Source organism: Anomaloglossus baeobatrachus, chromosome 2 (genome assembly GCF_048569485.1).
Source record: "Anomaloglossus baeobatrachus isolate aAnoBae1 chromosome 2, aAnoBae1.hap1, whole genome shotgun sequence".
In the NCBI taxonomy this organism is placed as follows: domain Eukaryota; kingdom Metazoa; phylum Chordata; class Amphibia; order Anura; family Aromobatidae; genus Anomaloglossus; species Anomaloglossus baeobatrachus.
This window is the reverse complement of record NC_134354.1, coordinates 235,359,803-235,379,757: the sequence shown is the minus strand read 5'-3', so window position 1 is coordinate 235,379,757 and position 19,955 is coordinate 235,359,803. Positions and strand designations below refer to the sequence as shown.

The 19,955-nt window shown below is 38.3% G+C and overlaps 1 protein-coding gene across 1 annotated transcript; it reads left to right on the top strand.

Annotated features, from left to right (window-relative positions):
- Nucleotides 1–2,499: 2,499 nt before the first annotated feature.
- On the top strand, nucleotides 2,500–16,707 carry LOC142289762 (interleukin-10-like). Its single transcript, XM_075333694.1, has 5 exons — nucleotides 2,500–2,661; nucleotides 5,878–5,940; nucleotides 7,647–7,799; nucleotides 12,727–12,792; nucleotides 16,560–16,707. Exons 1-5 carry the CDS (start codon nucleotides 2,500–2,502, stop codon nucleotides 16,650–16,652), a joined length of 537 nt encoding a protein of 178 aa, XP_075189809.1. The 3' UTR covers nucleotides 16,653–16,707.
- The last annotated feature ends 3,248 nt before the right edge of the window (nucleotides 16,708–19,955 follow it).

Below are 19,955 nucleotides of genomic sequence, written 5' to 3'. Positions count from 1 at the left end.
ATATCATACTATGAACCCAGCCTGTGTGTTGTGGTCGTTTTTTCACTGATGAAATATCCAAGCATCCGCAATACACGGCAGAGCTCCTGGAGTATTCGAGCACACTAATGCTCGATTAAGTAGCAAGCAGTGCCAAGCACATTCACCCATCACTATTCATGATTAGTGATGAGCAAACTGCTTGGTGCTCGGTAAGCTTAAGGTGCATTTTGATGCTCAGGTGCTAGTTTACAGAGTATAATGGAAGTCAATGGGGAACTCAAGCAATTTTTCGGAAGATATAAATGAGTACTGAGCACCCGAGCATCAAAATAGCTGGGGCTCGGTTCTACACGCCTGATGGTACTGAGCCCAAACTATACCTTGCAAATGCCAGCTGTTCTGATCAAGCCCAGCTCTAATCACTGCTTGTAACCCTTTAAATGTCATTGACAATCTCTAACAACAGTTTTAAAGGAGCACAGGACACACTTTTCGGGCATCAATTGGTCCTGGTCAAAGTGATCATTTATTTTTGATTGGCTGTCATGGCAGCTGGGGGCCTGTTGAAAGCCTCATGGCCTTCAATAATGGTACTCCTGTAAAGCCTTAGCTCCAGGATGGACTTTTTAGGAGACTGATTTTAGCTACATACTGAAATACAGTTGTATTGCAATATGTAGAACAAGTAATCACATGATGATCAAAGACAAAACGAGGGGAGAAGAGCCTCACAGGGTATGTAGTCTTGACTGTTTCATCTCTGCGTGCATCGATCTATGCCATTTCTGGCATAATTGGTGACAGGTTTATTTTCCCTGAGGGGAGAAATAAAATAAAAAAAAAAGTTTTAAAAAATATTTACAAATAGAAAATAAAGATCGGAATTGCCCTCTTTTTAAACTTGTTTCCTTTAAAGTTTAATCTATCAAAATGTAAAGTTATAAACACGGTAAAGGAAAAAATATTGAGAATTGTCATTTTTAAACCCTCACACCTATTCCCCTAAAACTGAAATTGTAGCAATCAAACTTTCCTATCTAAACACTAATATACTATCAATAGAACAATCAGCACACAATGCAAAAAAAAACCCTAACACAGCTCCACTGACGGAACAATCTTACAGGTCTCACAAAATGGTAACACAAGCCAAGTTTTTACATACAGTATTTACATTTTTGAAATTTGCGGTAATTGTACTTATCGAAAGAATCAACCTGCCAGTTGATTTTTAACGCACAATGAACACCTTGAAAACAAAAATTAATGTAACTGCATTTCAGTCCCCTTTCAATTGCATATTTCAGTATTAGGCCGGTGTGACACTTGCGATTGCCTCGCGTGTATATAGCGTGAGTTTCGCGGTGCATCACCTGTCACGGACTCAAACTCTCCTCACAGGAGCGGGTTGGCTGCGTAGAGATGCATGCAACCGACCCGCTCCTGTGAGCAGAGTGTGAGTCCGTGACTAGTGATGCACCGCGAAACTAGCACAAGATACACGTGAGGCAATCGCAAGTGTGACACCGGCCTTATATATTAAATCTCCGGGTACAAAAATACTATACAAATAGTAAACTGTCATCATAGAGCTCAGATCATAATGGCTATAGCTAAAACTCCCAGATTGTGGGAAGACATTTGTTATAAAAATTATATAATTTCTGGCCGTATATATGTATATATATATATATATATATATATATATATATATATATATATATATATAAATATATAATATACATTATATTTTATGGTGCCCGTAGTCATTTTTTATTGGATTGGATTGGATTTATTGGATTGGATAGTTTTACAAACTAGCTCTATATTCTAGTTGGCAAGTTGGCAACTGAAGAGCCACAAGTTGGCACATATATTGTATATATTTCCAATTTGGGGAAGGGATATATAATTTTCTGCCTTGAATTGTAGCCAGAAAGGCTACAATTAAAGGATTAGTGTAATTTCTTATTGCCCATTAATGTAAATACTAATTAAGGTTTGTACACTAGTTGAGATGGTATTAGGCATGCATCACAGAAGAAATTGAGTTGAAACCTAAGTTTAGCTGCATAGTAAATCCCATAGAATAGAAACCTGACTAAATAAATGCTCAAGAAATTAAAAATCACAGAAAAATGTGCGTCTTTAGCATATCGACAAAGGTAAGCCCATAAAATCATATTATACTGTGCAAAAATGGCAAAAAATACCTTTAAAAAATTAATTAACACCATTTAAAAAATGTGTACATATAAAAATGATACAATGTAACATTTACTATAATGACTCGAATAAAAATAAATTGAAATGAATCTTTAGACCACATATTTGGAAAATAATTTACATATGCGACACATGTGAGCAAAAAATATATTTACTAGAAGAGATTTGATGATGACATTTGGGGGAGGAAACAGGAAACATTAGGCTCAGTATATAACAGGACAATGGACCGTGGTATTTTGTATCATTTTTTTCTTGCTTTTGTGAAGATAAACAATTATCTTAGTAGAGATGAAGCCTTATTGCTGGTTTCTGGTGTTCGTTTTATTCTTCTGCAAGACAGTGAACAGTCAAAGCGGAGATGTGGAAGGAAGCTGTCAACGAGTAATGCACATATTCCCTGCCAAGCTCCGAGATCTGAGATCCACATTCCAGAAAGTCAAGGACTACTTTGTAAGTACAATAACTAAAGCATACTCTTATGTTTCTCCAGTAATGGATCATGTATTTGCCTTTCCAGCATCGGATGTGTGTAGTGACACTGAGGCTGCTCAGATCCAGCAATTTATTGAACTTCAGAGCAGCAAAAGTACTAGCAACTCCTGTGCTACCTAGCTAGAAAACCGACCACAACTGACAGACTGCAGAGGTGGCCAGTAACCTAGGCAATGAGCAGTAAACAATCACATTAAAAAGCCCTTTATTTTTGAGAACGGAGAGGATTTTTAATAAGAAGTAAATTGCAAAGTTGCTTGTTTTTACAAGGACTTTAACAATTTGCCCACTTGTAAAGATGAGACAACTCCTTTAAGTGATTCTCCACTTGTAAAGATGAGACAACTCCTTTAAGTGATTCTCCACTTGTAAAGATGAGACAACTCCTTTAAGTGATTCTTGCATTTTGCCATTCAATTCATTTCTATATTTTTTTTCCATTACAACTTTTATAACATTATTTTTGGTCTAATGTGGGGTGACCGGTAGAGTGGGTTCTGATTATACATGAGTTATGACTGTATAGTAAATTGAAGCCCAAAGTTGACAAAAGACTACCTGAAACATACTAGTTTTATCATAGGATGTAATTATTAGCATGTAAAACACATCCTGGTAAATATTGTATTACTTTATTTATTGTGCTTGCCTATATAGCGCCAATATTTTACAGTGCTTAATAGAAATTACTCAGGAACGGACATATCACTGGTGCAACCTGTGCGGCCACACAGGGACCCAAAAGGTAAGGAGGGCCATGTCTACCTCCAAAGCAGGTAGAATTGTTCACTATGATGAGCTTTTGGACTGCAAAGAGCCCATATATTTGATGGAAGGAATGCTGCTCCTCTCATACCTCTGTGACCTTATACACAGCTTGGTGGATGGAAAGCTGCTACTGTACCCGTTTGTACTGATATGGCTCCTCTGCTATCCTTCCTTTATATATATATATATATATATATATATATACTGTATATACTGTGTGTGTATACATATATATATATATAATGCTGCTCCTCAATCACCTCCATGATCCTGTAGATAACTACCGTATGTGGATGTGATGCTTCTCTCTTGCCTGTAGCTAAATTTCCTTTGATCTTAGTTACTTTTAATATGCAGCATGATAAGTAAAGTAGTGAAAGGAGGAAGATGCAGAAAATACAGATGTGGTCAACAACCTACTATTTGTCTATGCATATATTTCTTAATAAAATTCTCCTGTAGCTGGTGAGTCACAAACCCACGGTGCCTTACATAAAAGATGTAAACATTCTCATAACTCCAGTTAACATTTGCATTCTGTCAGTTCTCTTTCCCAATTGTTACAAAACACGAGCCCCACATTCAGAATATGAGGTCACCAGACAACGGTATAGAACTAATGCAAGCAATATAGTGCTTTCTTACCTCAATATTTTATGGAAGCAGGTATCATGGAAAATCCTTTGAAATTACTTTTGTAAATCCATTACAATATTACATGAAAGCGTTTTTAGATATCTCTAGAAGATCTAGTGATTCGTGTCCTCACACATTCTTAGATTTCTCGGTTTGGCAATGCTCCTAATATTATACATAAAGTAATACTAATCTAGAAAACCAAACAAGCTACAAACCTAACAGATGGCAATAGTAGAGGAAATACTCGTTTTTTCACTATGACGGCACTTCTCACATAGACGAGCACTGTTCTAGCATGATTTCACAGTGACTCATCTAAGAAATATACGCTTGTTCAAATAATAGATTCAATGTTGATACTACTCCCACATAAGACTTAAAGGGAACATGTCATGTCCTCAAACCCTATTAACCTGCATATTAATAGCTTATTGAAGTTGCCCGGCTGCCAAACTGAGAGTCCAGCTACAGTCAATGTCCAGTATATAGTGAGCAGAGGCTGTACACGCGCCCTGGTACAATGACTGAAAGCCAGCTCTGCACTGATACACATAATATCAGTGAAGAACCGGCTTTCAGTCAGTCAGTGCCAGGGAATGTTTACAGCCGTCACTCACTATATACTGAAAGGGAACTGAAGCCACGTGGGCACACTTCTATGACTGAAAGTCAAAGTTTACTACAAGGAATAAAGTTCATTTCTTCCCAGTATCCGGGCTTTCAGACCTGTGGCTGGGCTGCTTTAGAACATTATGAAGCTTCAGGTTAACCTCATATTTAAAGGGTAACAATATTTGGGGACATGACAGATTCCCTTTAGGTTGGCCCTCCAGTCTAGAGTTAAAATTGTAACATGTATGGTTAACATACTTAGTGGCCCTAAGGAACGATGTTGCTTATTTGCAGAGCCCTGATCCACCATTTTATCTTCAAGCTCATGGAGAGCATTCTAAGGCCACGTGCACAAGTTGAGTATTTCATGAGTTTTTACCTCAGTATATGTAAGCCTAAACCAGGAGTGGGTAAAAAATGCAGTAGTGGTGCCCGTGTTTCTGTTATACTTTTCCTCTGATAGTTCCACTCCTAGTTTTGGCTACAAATACTGAGGTAAAAAACTCACCATATCCTCAATGTGTGTACATAGCATAAAAAGTGTAAAACATAACACAGCATAATTCACTGTCAAACATATTGGTAAACCAGTCTATAAAAAATACATCTTGTTTTTAAGTGGTGCCAAATTCAGCCCTTTTTCAAGATCTTTGAGATTAATGTTTGTGACAAGGCCTAAGGACAGTCCAACCCAACCTTTAGACTCGATTATAACATAACATCCATGTGATTCTGCTATTCACTAGTCCACTTATGTACTCTTCCCTCTGTACTAGTCTGTCTATTGAAACTTGTATATGTATTCTGTATGTAACCCCCTTCTCATGTACAGCACCATGGAATCAATGGTGCTGTATAAATAAATAATAATAATAATAATAATAATAATAATAATAATAATAATAATAATAATAATAAAAAATGGGTCACAAAATCCATGGTTCAAATACTGAGATTAAAAATTCCCCAAACTCCCTTGAATGCTTAATTACTGATATTGAAGACTCTTCTTTATGGTACTCCTGTATGGAAAAATGTATTTACTTGACTATAAATATATATATATATATATATATATATATATATATATATATATATATATATATAAAATGTGATTCTATCAAACTTATCTAGTGTTTTTATTTTATCTTTTAGCAAATGAAAGACAATGCCCTTGACACAATATTACTTGAAAATGATTTGCTGGATGACTTTAAGGTAAAGTAGCGTATTAAAATCACCACAAGCCATTATAGGATGTGTTTAGTTGTTTTGGTAACAGTTCAAAACAGCTTCTAGATGTGGTCTAAATAAGTAACTGCAAAGAATGACACATTGATTCAGGGGTTTTTGCCTTCTTATGGATCAACACCAGAGGTGTAAGGATCATGGTCACAGAGGTCATGACCGCAATTAGCCCCATGGGTTTAGTGTCCCTCAGATCCCAGTACCTACTGAGTACACACATCTAACTGAAATATATTGCTGCACAGATATCCGATGGGTCCCTGCACTGCAATGTACACTGTAAGTCAAACAGAGGCTGGCAGCTGACGCCGGAAGTACCGTGACTGGGGACATGCATATGGCATTGATGTCGTGCATCGCCATAACAGGCACGTCAATGCCAGCTGTAGGCCACTGCACCGACTACATAGTAGGACTCCATGCAACGTGGGAGCTGAGAAAGTTGAATTGAATGCTTTTTGAGGGATAGTGATGTGTTACAGTAGTGTTCCCAAACTCCAGTCCTCAAGAGCCACTAACAGTGCATGTTTTCAGGATTTCCTTAGTATTGCAGAGGTGTTGGAATCATCACCTATGCAGACAATTAAATTATCACATGTGGAACAGTAAGGAAATCCTTAAATCATGCACTGTAGGTAGCTTGTAAAGACTTGAGCTGAGGAACACTGCATTAGAGGAAGGGGCCCAGGATAAGGACATATATACAAGGATGGGGGACATATTGATAAGGATAGGCCCAGGATAAGGATATATATAATAGGATGGAGACATATATGCCATGATGGGGGACATATTTACTAGAAACAGGCCCAGGATGGGTGACTTCTAGGCCAGAATGGGGGACATAGTTACCAGGATGGGGGACATATTCATAAGGATGGGGTCATATTTACCATGACGTTGCTCAGTATGGGGGACATATTAACCAGGAAGGGGCTCAGGATGGGAGATATATATGCCAAGATGGGGGGCATATATGTCAGGATGGGGAACATATTTACAGGGAAGGGGTCCAGGATGGGGGACATATTTACCAAGAAGAGGCTCAGGATGAAGGACATTAATATAGGATGAATAATGAAAGGAAAGGGGCAACATTTATGTCTATAGAATTTAGAACGCTACAAGGGCCCATACGTGTGACCAACATTTGGAGGGGAACAGGTCCAAATTTTGCACCGGGGTCTACTGGACCACTAATCAACACTGTAGGATTATAGGCTGGATTTGATAGACTTTTGTACAGTATCTTTAACCATGTCAACTATGTAATTATAAAATAAGGCCTATAATATCACATGCTCTGCTGAATTAGGCTACGTTCACACGTTGTTTTTTTGCTCACAAAAAGCAGGTTTTGCGCCTCTTTTGGTTCATTTTCTGTTGCTGATTATATCACTTGTCTATAGTACATGCTTAATAAAGTTAGCTTTACTCAGCAAAAATGCAGCTTAAATGCTGCAATAATGAATGGTTGTGTTTTTTGCACTGTCACTTTGCTTTTGTTTTTTTTTAAAATCCCCCCAGTAGAAACATATATTTAAAAAAAAGTGTTCTAAATAGCAGTGTTATTGCTAAAGTTGCACCAGACCAATCAACATCACGTTATAGTTGATAAATTTGGCCAAAGCTTTTTAACAAGAATTGATGTTAACCTGTCATCCCTGCTCTTGCAGAGTTCAATTGGTTGCCAAACTGTAACTGAAATGATTCGCTTCTACTTGGATGATGTCCTGCCACTTGCAAAAGGTGCCGAAAATTATGTGAAATCAAATGTTCATTTCATGAAGGACAAGCTGATAGATCTAAAACAGACCATAAAACGCTGTGTGAGTATATGGATTGTATATAAACATATTATTTCTGCTTGTTAATAATTAGATAAGTCAAAATTACCATTTTTGTTATGTATCTTCAGTTCTAAAGACACAGTTGGCCATAAGGGGATAAGAAATCAATTTTTCTGTTATAAAAGTGCAGTAAATAAACACTTTGACAAAAACAGACAGACTCCACTGGGTTTTCCAGGCTGAAAAGAAAAGTTTGCAGTCAATCTATGTGACTGCAGACTGCCGAAATGTGACATTGTGCGATGCACACACAGTAACGATACTCCTGTATTACGATAAAGGAACTAGAGAAACAGATAGGGTCTTATTCGGGTTAAAGTTGGAAAGAAATAGTGATATATGTGCTCAACTTGTGAGGTTGTGTCAGTTACAACTACTGTAAATGCATGAAGTGTCACGTGGAGAAGAGGGGGTAATCCATAGGATGAAAGAAAGATGGATGATGCAAAAATCCTGGAAATGTAATTTATTGTCAACGCATTTCAAAGTACAGATCACTCCCTCATCACTTCTACGGGGATTTGTCTTAGGGTAAGAACGCACTTTGCTTTTTACCTGCTTTTTACCTGCTTTTTCAACTGCAGCATTTATTGCCAAAATGGATGTGTTCTGCTTTTCAAGCAAGTCTATGGGAATTTGGGTTTCTAAACCCCACTATGCTGTTCAAACTGCAGCCTTTTTGTGGCAGAAATGCGGTCAAAAACTCAGCTTTGCGGTGCAAAACCCAAATGGCAAAAACAATTGACATTGCCATTTGGGTTTTGCACTGCAAAGCTGACTTTTTGACCAAAGTTCTGCAACAAAAAGGCTGCAGTTTGAACTGCATAGTGCGGACAAGAAACCCAAATTCCCATAGACTTTGCTTGAAAAGCAGAACACCTCCATTTTGGCATTAAATGCTGCAGTTGAAAAAGCAGGTAAAAAGCAGGTAAAAAGCAAAGTGCGTGCTTACTCTTAATGAAGGAGTGATATGTACTCTGAAACATGTTGACAATAAATTACATTTCCAGGATTTTGGCCACATCCATCTTTCATCCTACGACAGCTTTATTAAGCCCTTCTCCATCTCCAGCGACCGCATGTGAATAATTTGCAACCTTCCGGTCACAAACCAACTAGATTGTAAGCCTCTTCTATTGAAAAAAGCAGATAACAATATACTTGGCACATGATAGCTAGTATGTAAATTGTATACATGCGGTCAAACATCTGCCCATTCATGCTGGTAAAAGAGAGGAATTCTGCAATCTGTCACTTGCCAATGTATCATTTGTATGGTTTAGTTTTGGTAAAACCACTGTTCTATCTGATACAGATCCAACAGATGTCTGAATACTGAACTCTCTATAGCTCTACCTACATCCCTGAGTGGCAGCTTTCTGTGTACACTGTGCATAGAAAGAAAGCTGCCAATCCGTGATGTGGATGGTTTTATACAGAGCTCATGAATAAGGAGGACTCCCTTTCAGCAGGTTAACAGGTCCTGTAGTGATTATCTCTTAAGGCCGCTTTACACGCAACGACATTGCTAACGTGATGTCGTTGGGGTCACGGAATTCATGGCGCACATCGGCCTCGTTAGCGACGTCGTTGCGTGTGACACGTACGAGCGACCGCTAACGAGCAAAAATACTCACCTTATCGTTACTCTTTGACATGCTGTCCAGTTCCCAAATATCGTTGCTGCTACAGGTACGATGTTGTTCGTCGTTCCTGCGGCAGCACACATCGCTATGTGTGACACTGCAGGACGAGGAGCCTCACCTTACCTGCGGCTGGCAGCAATGAGGAAGGAATGAGGTGGGCGGGATGTTACGTCCCGCTCATCTCCGCCCCTCCGCTTAGTGACATCACTGTGACGCCGAACGAACCACCCCCTTAGAAAAGAGGCGGTTCGCCGGTCACAGCGACGTCGCTAGGCAGGTAAGTAGTGTGACGGTTCCGAGCGATGTTGTGCTCCACGGGCAGCGATTTGCCCGTGACGCACAACCGATGGGGGCAGATACGCATGCTAGCGATCTCGCTAGCGAGATTGCAGTGTGTAAAGCGGCCTTTACTGTTAAAACTGTAATTTTTATCAAAGCTACAACAAACAGTCCAGTAAAGGTCCAGTCAAACATAACGAGATCATTAACGAGATTGTTACTACGTCACAGTTTCCGTATCGGTTAAATCATTGGTGAGATCGTTGGTGAGATGTCACACAGTCATTTTCCCAACGACTTTAGTAATGATTCAGCAACCTGTATAACGATCTTGTTGGTCATTGGGACCCTGTCACACAGCAGCTATGTAACGATTCCGACCTCGAATAGGGGCGTAGTGTTTGACGCTGTAACCCACGTAGGCGTGCATATGCATCACCTTTTCCACACCCCTCTGCTCCGATTGATGGCCAATACTGCGTTCTGATTAGGCGGCCGGCCTAGAAGGCAACTTTGTATCGCTTCATCTTTTGTCCCTTTTTGAGCCTTGCTTTGAGGATAGAACCTGCGACTCCACCCGGATTCATTCATACTTTGTTCCCGGTTGCTTGCTTGCTTTTCGGATCGAAGCTGCATCTGCACCCGGATTCATCCCTCCTTCATTCCTGAGTGTTTGTTTACTGTTCTCAGTGCCAACCAATCGGTGCAGAGGGGGCGCGGAATAGGTGACGCAACTACACGTCTACGTGTCACACTTTAAGTTCTCATCTAGGTCGTTAACGAGATCGTTGGTAGGTATCAAACATACAGATCCATCCTGCCCAGCAGGACTCCAACAAGCAAAAAATGGCCCAGTACATTCAGCAACGACCAACAATCTCACAGCAGGGGGCGGATCGTTAGTACGTGTCAAACATAATGAGATCGCTGGTGAAGTCGTTGTTTCGTCACAGAAACTGTAACGTAGCAATGATGTCGTTAGCGATCTCGTTATGTGTGAAGTGGCCTTAAGTGATACATTCTTGGAATCAGAGCCTCTGCCTCTATATTATGCTGCTCTCAGATTGTGTCAAAAACCTGGTGACAGATTTTATCTTAGCTGGAAGGCCTGGTTTGAGATAACAGATCAAGTGGAATTCCTCTGTAACTACCAGAATGTACCCTCACTTGTGAATCTGGCCTTAAAACATTGTTACTACAATACTTATACACGCATATACATCAGGAAAAATAAGTAGTGAACACATCACCAATTTTCTAAGTAAATATATTTCTAAAGGTGTAATTGACATGAATTTATCACTAGATGTGAATAACAGCCCATCCAATCCACACAGGTAAAGAAATCAAACCATAGATGTCCATAAATTAAGTGTAATAATGAGTAATGACACAGGGAAAATGTATTGAACATATGAAGAAAGAGAGGTTCAAAAAGCCATGAAAAGTCATGACACCAACTGAAATGTATCAATAATTAGAAAGCAATTCCTCTACTTAATGAAAAATATCAGCTCGTTTAACTGATGGCCTATAAAAAGGTGTCTCATTACCAAGGTGCCACACAAGAAGCATCTTATGTTGGGTTAAACCAGTGAACTGTCTCAAGACCTTTGCAACATTATTGTTGATAAGCATACTAATGACAGTGGTTACAGAAGAATTTCTAAACTACTGAAGTTTCAAGTAAGCACTGTTGGAGTGACAATCCAAAAGTTAAAAGATTATCATTTCACCATAAATCTACCAGCACTAGTTGCTCCCAGGAAGATTTCAGACAGAGAAATGAAAATAATCATCATAACAGTTGTTCTGTGGCCAAGAACCACTGTGGATAGCTATAGAAAGACCTGCAATCAGTAGGTACAATTGTTTCAAGGAAAACAATAAGAAATGCACTGAAATTCTATGGCCTGTATGCACGCTAACCACGCAAGACTTCATTGCTGAAAAGTATGATCAAGCGTGGGAAATACTGAGAGAATATTGTCTGGTCAGATGAGAGCAATGTTGAAATTTGTGGATGCCATAATACACACCATGTTGGAGGCCAAAAGGCACTGCATATCACCCTCAAAACACTATAGCAACAGTGTAGTTTGGAGGTGAGAACATCATGGTGTAGGGATGCTTTGCAGCATATGGCACTCACAAAATCATATAATTGAAGGAAGGATGAATGTACACATGTACCAAGACATTTTTGATAAAAATTTGCTGCCATCTACCTGGATGATGAAGATGAAAAGAGGTTAGACATTTCAGCAAGGCAATGATCTCAAACACACGTCAAAGGAAACTCTCTTGGGTTCAAAGAAAGAAAATAAATCTGCTAGAATGTTCCAGCCAATCACCTGTCCTGAATCCAGTTGGAAGGAACTAAAGCTCAGAGTTCACGAAAGGAGCCCACAGAACCCTTCAGTATTTAAAGAATGTTTATGTGGAAGAATAGGCCACAATCACACCTTAGCAATGCATGTGACTAGTTTCTTCATACAGGAGGCATCTTGAAGCTGTCATCACCAACAAAAGCTTTTGTAAGAAGTTTAAATAGATTTCAGTCAGCGAGTTCAATACTTTTCCCTATTTCACTTCTCATTATTACACATCACTTAATTTATGGACATCTATGGTTTGATTTTTTTTTTTTTTGCTTTTGTGCATTGGATGGATTGTTACCAGCATCTGGTGAGAAATTCATGTAAATTGCACCTTTAGAAATATATTTGCTTGAAAAATTGGTGACATGTTCAAAACTTATTTCACCTTCTGTATATGTTTGTAAAGATAAGTTAATTTCTCCGAACAGGATATATCAAAAGACGTTCTGGTGGACTTCTTGAATTTGCTTCTTAGTGTAGAATCCGTTGAATTCTGAAAGCACTACAACTGAGCAGTCGCTCTCCTACTATGTTGTCATTTTAACCAAAAGACAGTCTCTCACATCATGGCACTAATATTCTGTATTGCTTTTTTTACAGCAACATTTTCTTCCATGTGACAGAAAAAGCAAAGCAGTACAACAGATGAAGAAAAAGTATAATACGGTATGTGTGCCTTTTCTGTTTCCTTTCGTTAGTTACCATCATAGTAATTAGTGGATTTAAAAGGGGAATACTAGTTTTGTGTAAATATGATAAATTCACTGTTTAAAAAAAATGCTGAAAATCTTCCCTGGTCATATGATCAAGGCATAGTGGCATGGCTTGTTACAATTACCAGGGCTATCTCTTATGATAAGCCATGTGCCACTGTGATCAGCACATGATCAGGACTGATTTTTGGAATCTGGAAGCAAGCAGTGAAGAGTCCAAATAGACAGACAGCTAATATTGTGAAAACTTGAGGAAATTGATACAGAAAATAGACATACACATTCACAAGTTGCACAACTTTTCATTAGACAAAGAATAACATTTGTATTTACCTAAAACCGGAAAAACCCATAAGTAATCAAAGGGTAAAACAGGTTGCCTATTCATTAACAGAACAAGAACAAAATTTCCTGCTTGAAAAAAATTATGAAATGGCTTTGAGTATTAAGCAATATTCTCAGCTAATATGTTACCTGTTCGACCTTCTGCCAACATCTCTATTGAAGAAGCTTATTTAGTCTCTGAAAGTGCTAATCACGCAGTATATAGGAAATATATAGGGAAGGAACTATGGTATCTACAGCTGTGCTGGTATACAGGAAAGGGATTGTGTGTCTCTGTTTGTTGTGGTAACATGCAATGTATATACAATGCACATATATACGCAATGTGTAATATATATTTTATATATATATATATATATATATATATATATATATATATATATATATAAGGGAATCATGCACTCTTGTAGTTGGTAGCATTTCACGCAGACAATGCGTTCTGGCCCAAACATCTGAAGTTGTATTGCTTTCCTAAGGGTACCATCACACTTTAGTGACGCAGCAGCGATCCCACCAGCGATCTGACCTGGTCAGGATCGCTGCTGCGTCACTACATGGTCGCTGGTGAGCTGTCAAACAGGCAGATCTCACCAGCGACCAGTGACCAGCCCCCAGCCAGCAGCGACGTGCAAGCGACGCTGCGCTTGCACGGAGCCGGCGTCTGGAAGCTGCGGACACTGGTAACTAAGGTAAATATCGAGTATGGTTATCCGATGTTTACCTTAGTTACCAGCGCACACCGCTTAGCTTATCGTGTGCAGGGAGCAGGAGCCGGCACTGGCAGCGTGAGAGCTGCGGAGGCTGGTAACGAAGGTAAATATCGGGTAACCACCTTGGTTACCCAATGTTTACCTTGGTTACAGCTTACCGCAGGCTGTCACACACAGTGATGTGTGCTTATCAGCGGGAGAGTAACAATAAAAAAATGAACCAGGGCTGTGTGTAACAAGCAGCGATCTCACAGCAGGGGCCAGATCGCTGCTCACTGTCACACACAGCGAGATCGCTAATTAGGTCACTGCTGCGTCACAAAAACCATGACTCAGCAGCGATCTCAGTAGCGATCTCGCTGTGTGTGAAGTACCCCTAAGACTTTAGTGGTTACCAAAACAAAACAATCTTATCTGGGCACAAAGGTATGACAGGGATATAAACTGTTCATGTACCAAGTGATATAAGAGCAGGCTCACCCATTTTTATCACAATCATCAACCTCTCAGATTGTGGCTGAGGTTGCCAACTTACAAACCACAGTCTTGCACCCATGCAGCAATCCAGGCCATGCTACTGGCTGAGTTTGGTCAGCAATAGGCACACGCTGCATTTTTTTCTGACCAAAAAGATGCAGCGCTTTTGGCCCCCAAAAAAACGTACAAAAATGCACCCACAGGAACGCATAAAAAAATGCAGGCATTTTTGCGCGGTTTTTGAAGCCTTTGGTTGTGTTTTTTATGTGTTTTTGTCCAATGCATTCAATGGGTGAAAAACGCAGTGAAAAATGCAAAAAGAATTGACATGCTGCATCTTTGTGGTCACCACAAAGACACAGCTAAAAAAAACTGCACTGTGCGGACATCAAAAATAAAATGTCACAGACCTTGCTAGTGAAGGAAATTCATGCAGTTTTGAGATCAAAAAACGCGCAAAAATGCGACAAAAAATACAACGTGCGCACATAGCCATAAACAGTATCTGCAGCTCCCAGCAGAATCCACACATTGCTCTGTTCCACCAGCCCACTGAACGCCCAGTGAACCCATTTTGTGGTTCTAGTAAAAAGCTAGGCAGGTGCATTTAATCAAACCCTGAAGAGCTAGGATTCAGCCCTGACTTTCCTAGAAAATATATAATAATACATGTGTGTGTGTATATCGACATATACAGTATATGTGCTTGTGTATAGATAAATAGATAGCTAAATATATGAATCATTCTGAAGTACATGATAAATGACATGAAGTATGAATGATTCATCAGGGTACATGTGATAAATGGCTTCATCTTTCTTTACTATCCATTACACAAGTGCTGTCTTCTATGTATGACATTAATTACTTAACTGCAGTTGCACAATCTATCTAAACACGTAATGATGGTGATGTGTACTTTGAGGATTTTTTAGATAGAAATTTTAAAAATGTAGCACATCTATAGTCCTCATAGTAGTTATATTAATAGTAGAGGTAGTGTTTGTAGTAGTAGTTGTTTTAGTCATAATAGTAATTATAGTGAAGACGTTATTTAGCAGAAGTTATAGTTTTAGTGGTAGTTTCATGTGGTAGTAATAGTTGTTATCTTAGTAACTGTAGCAAGTACAGTAGTAGTTGTGTAGTATTTATAGTTTTAGCAATAGTGATAATTGATTTAGTAGTAATAGTAATTGTAGTAGTAGGGACAGAAAAAGTTTTTGTAGAAGGTATAAAAGTTACTTTAGTAATAAAAGTGATTGTACTTTTTCTAGTAGCAGTGGTAGTAGTAGTAGTAGTAGTAGTAGTAGTAGTAGTAATAGTTATTTTACTAGTAATAATAATTAAAAACAAAACAAATTAGTTGGAGCGTCAGTTGGTACACATGCACATTATAAGTAAGGGATGATCGAATACCTCAAATATTCGGCTTCACAAATATTTTCCGAATAGGTCGCCGCTATGCGAATATTCGATGCGCAATGTAAGTCTATGGGAAGCCCGAATAGTTCCGAATAGTTGTTATTTAAGTTTATCATAAACTTACATTGCGCATCGAATATTCGCAAATAGTCGAATAGCAGCGACCTATTCGGAACATTTTCGCAAAGCCGAATATGTGAGGTATTCGATCATCCCTAGTTATAAGTGCACGTTCACACTGGCTGTGGGACAAAGACAATCCTATGGATGTATACCCTGCTATAACTAAATAAAAGAATAGTGCATATAAATAAACATAGAGTACTTAGTTAGTACTGTTTTTGATAAAAAAAAACAACAAAGTTATCCCACTGTGACAAAGTCTACCCAATTCAGGACAGCACCTAATGCTCTCTATTATTAAAACCTCACCATGTGTGAGCAGACATCAATCTGAATAAGGGCAGAGAGTGGCTGGGTCCAGACTATACACACACAGCCATGGGTCCCAGTCGGATCACACCGAGCGTCCTGCTCTCTACCACTACTAGTGCCCACAACTCTCGCCATTCTGTCTGGCTCGATACCTCTCTGTTGGTTTGACAAAGGTCAGAATAGACCAAAACGTCAAGTGTTTGACACCTGAGCCACAAATTAATGGTTCATTCTTTTCACATATAGATTTTAATAATAGTTAACTATTAAACATCCACTGTGCATTCAAATAATGTTATTTAAAAATGTTTATTATTCTCTCAACTTACAGTTAAAGGAACAAGGGATCTACAAAGCAGTTGGGGAGTTTGACATCTTTATTGATTACATTGAAGAGTATCTGATGACCAGAAAGAAATATTAGAATTTATTTGACTTCATCTGTTTTTTTTACTGTATTATTTTTTCCTCTGCTGAAAATGGTGAATAATAATAATGGTGAATATACTTCACCCATTCATATATCTTGTACTTTGAAAATTATTTTTCCACTTTTGTATCTGACTTACTAAATAAAAACAAAAGCTTGAAGAGTTGTGAGAGTATCTCAAGTATCATTGCCTCAACATGCACTAAAATGTCACTTGGGATATGCTCACAGTCAAATTTGCTGTTATTATAGCTGAAGAGAATCTAGTAGCAGGTATTTGTTATGTAATCTGAGAGCTGCATGATATGGGGCAGAGAATCTTATTCTGGTGAGTGACACATCACTGCAATCAGGGTTTCTGCCCCTGTATCATGATGCTCTGAAATTACATAACAAAATCCTGGTGGCAGATTCCCTTTAATTAGTGGTTGATAGGGATCCCTGACATTGGGCTGCCAGTGATTAGACGATTACAACTTATTCTATGAAAAGGAGATTAATTCTTTGGTTGGGTGTAAAATCAAAGACATAGAAAAACATAAATGAAATACAAAATAAACTTTGTTAGTTGAGAGGAACAAATGAAGATCATTCTGTTGAATGTGAAATATTGTATATCTCCAAGAATTAGGGAGGCTGATATTTGATCATGTTGATTATTGTCATGATGCCGTATGCTGCAAATACTCAATTGTACAAGTATTGGGGTCTTTTGTCATGTACATTTCTATACATTTCATGTTTTAGTGCTATATTGGTTATGTTTGTTACTATGAAGATATTTAAATCCTGTATTTTTATCATCTTGTACTGTATTTTTTTTCTAAGCATTGTTTTTTGTCTTTGATTTCTGTTAATCCTGGAAAAGCTCCTCGTGAATACAATGAAAAGAGCCATATTCACCAGTTGGATGGAAATTTATAGCTATACTAATCCATACAAAGTGGTGGATCTGACTGTATGGCATCCATCATTGCCTACTCCTAAAACTGATTCTCCAAGAGTTTTCCCACAGTATGTGAAGAAGGAAAAAAAATCAAAGTCCCCAATTCAACAAAGTTTTTACCCCCAAAAAATGTCATAACAGCTTTGAAAAGTTGCAGAATTTTGCCGCAACTCCAAATTGTTTTCATGACAGTTTTACATAGCTCCGCTAAAATGAGTGGAGTCGTCGTAGTTCTCGATGAGCTGTGGTGATGTTCCCCACGCCAAAAATCTCTCTAGTTCTCAATGGAATAAGATTTCTGGCTAGGGGCAGATATGAACTCACTCTTTAGAAATTCCAAATTCATGGAGAGGCATGGACCTCTTCATGGATCGGGAATTCCTACCTCTACCACATCCCCTCATCAAGACTGAGGAGAAAATCTCTGGTCATAATGAATCAGGGCCAAAGTGTTATAAGAAGTGTCATATTTTTTTTAAAACATTGTCTTACATAAAGGTACCGATTCTCCCTGCAGAGGAAGAAGATTCAGCTCCACGAGATAAAACCTTTTCTTTGTTAATGAAAGAAAATATATTCCAATGGTGAGGGTAAAAACATAGCATGTCATAGCTAATAACCAGGCATGACATTCATAGTTTCGTAGTTAAATCATCATTATGTTAATTGCCCAGTCGGTCATTTGTATTCATGCCTGGTTTTTAACTATGACATCCTATGTTTTTTGGATTCATATTCTTGTTCATTGTATTTATATTCTTTAATTTTGTTCATTGGATATATTTTCTTTCATTGATAAAAAAAAGGTTTTACCCCATGAAGTTGAATATTCTTCCTCTGCTGTCTCTTTTATGTCCTGGCAGAGATGCCATCCGTAATCTAGGATCGTACAGTCATTGATTGCATTGAGCTGATCCCCTTTTCATTTCATTGATTCTCAGACATATTGAATTTTTGATGCAATGATCCTTAAAAAAAGGATAAAAATAGATCTCTGCCATAAGAACTAAGATCCCTTAGACAATGAATGGAGCAGAAATTGAGCATGCCCATATCTGATCCATTCAATCAAGGGCTAAGCAGAGATTCTTACTTTTAGAGATCCACTGGTCTTTTATGGAGATTACTGTGAGTCCCATCACCAAGTTTCCCTATTCTATGGAAGGAAAACTTACAATTGTGGGAATACTTTTTTAGTGACTCCCTATTAGTGATGAGCGAGCACTACTATGTGCGAGCAATACTATGTGCGAGCACTACTATGTGCGAGCACTACTATGCTCGATCGCTCCGTACTCATAACAAGCAATCAGACATTCAGACAGGCTCAACTCGTGTACCGAGTATAATGGAAGTCAATGAGAAACTCGAGCATTTTGCTGGAAGATCTTCCTAAAAAATGCTTGAGTTTCCCAATGACTTCCATTATACTCAGTACATGGGTCGAGACCGTCCAAGCGTCCAACTGTTCATTATGAGTATCGAGCACCCGAGCATGGTAGTGCTTGCTCCTCACTACACTATATTAAGTTTAATTAAAGTAGAAAACTTTTTGTCCTTGGACATAAATATGAAAAATGTATATTCATTTTAGCATAATTTTACAAACAAATACATTTTGTATATATCTGTCGCTCCAGGAAAGCTGAGGTGCAAGGATTGTGTTACATGATATGTTATATTTGCCTAACTTATAAATAGGATGTAGTGTTAATTAGAAGATGGGATCATTTTTAATGATGTTTACAACTATGGGATGAGGCAATTCTTTCTATCGAACTTTTTGATACAGTATCTATGTGGTAATATGTTTGTGAGACAGTTACTTTTAGTAAAAGTATTTCTATTTTAATGGATGACTATCTTATACATTGCATAGATGAAAAAAAACAAATATACCTCTGTCTAAGTTATATTTTTGTAAGATGATTTTGTTCTTGTTTTATAACTTGAAGTTAATTTGTTATATAGTGATATATTTTTGTAATAAAAATATTTTGTTAAAAAGTCATGCTGGTATCATTTTTTACAAACAGATATATATTTATATACTTTGTTGTATTGAATACTTGTAAATTGTAAAATTTCACCAACCCTTTCTGGTGGTAATAGGGTGAGATGTTTCTCCTTGCGGAGAGTGCCAAGACAACGTAAGGAGACTTACAGGCCATGCAATGCTCCTCTGAGCTCTGAGAATTTTAACATGAAAATAGCCTCTTCAGAAGGAAGAGGACTTGATATCTGGCGCCAACTACTGTACGTAGCAACCCTCGACCCTTTAACAAGCCATGCCACATGGCTGAGATTCTTATTAAGTCATGTGGCAAGGCTAGTTAAAAGGCTGATATTAA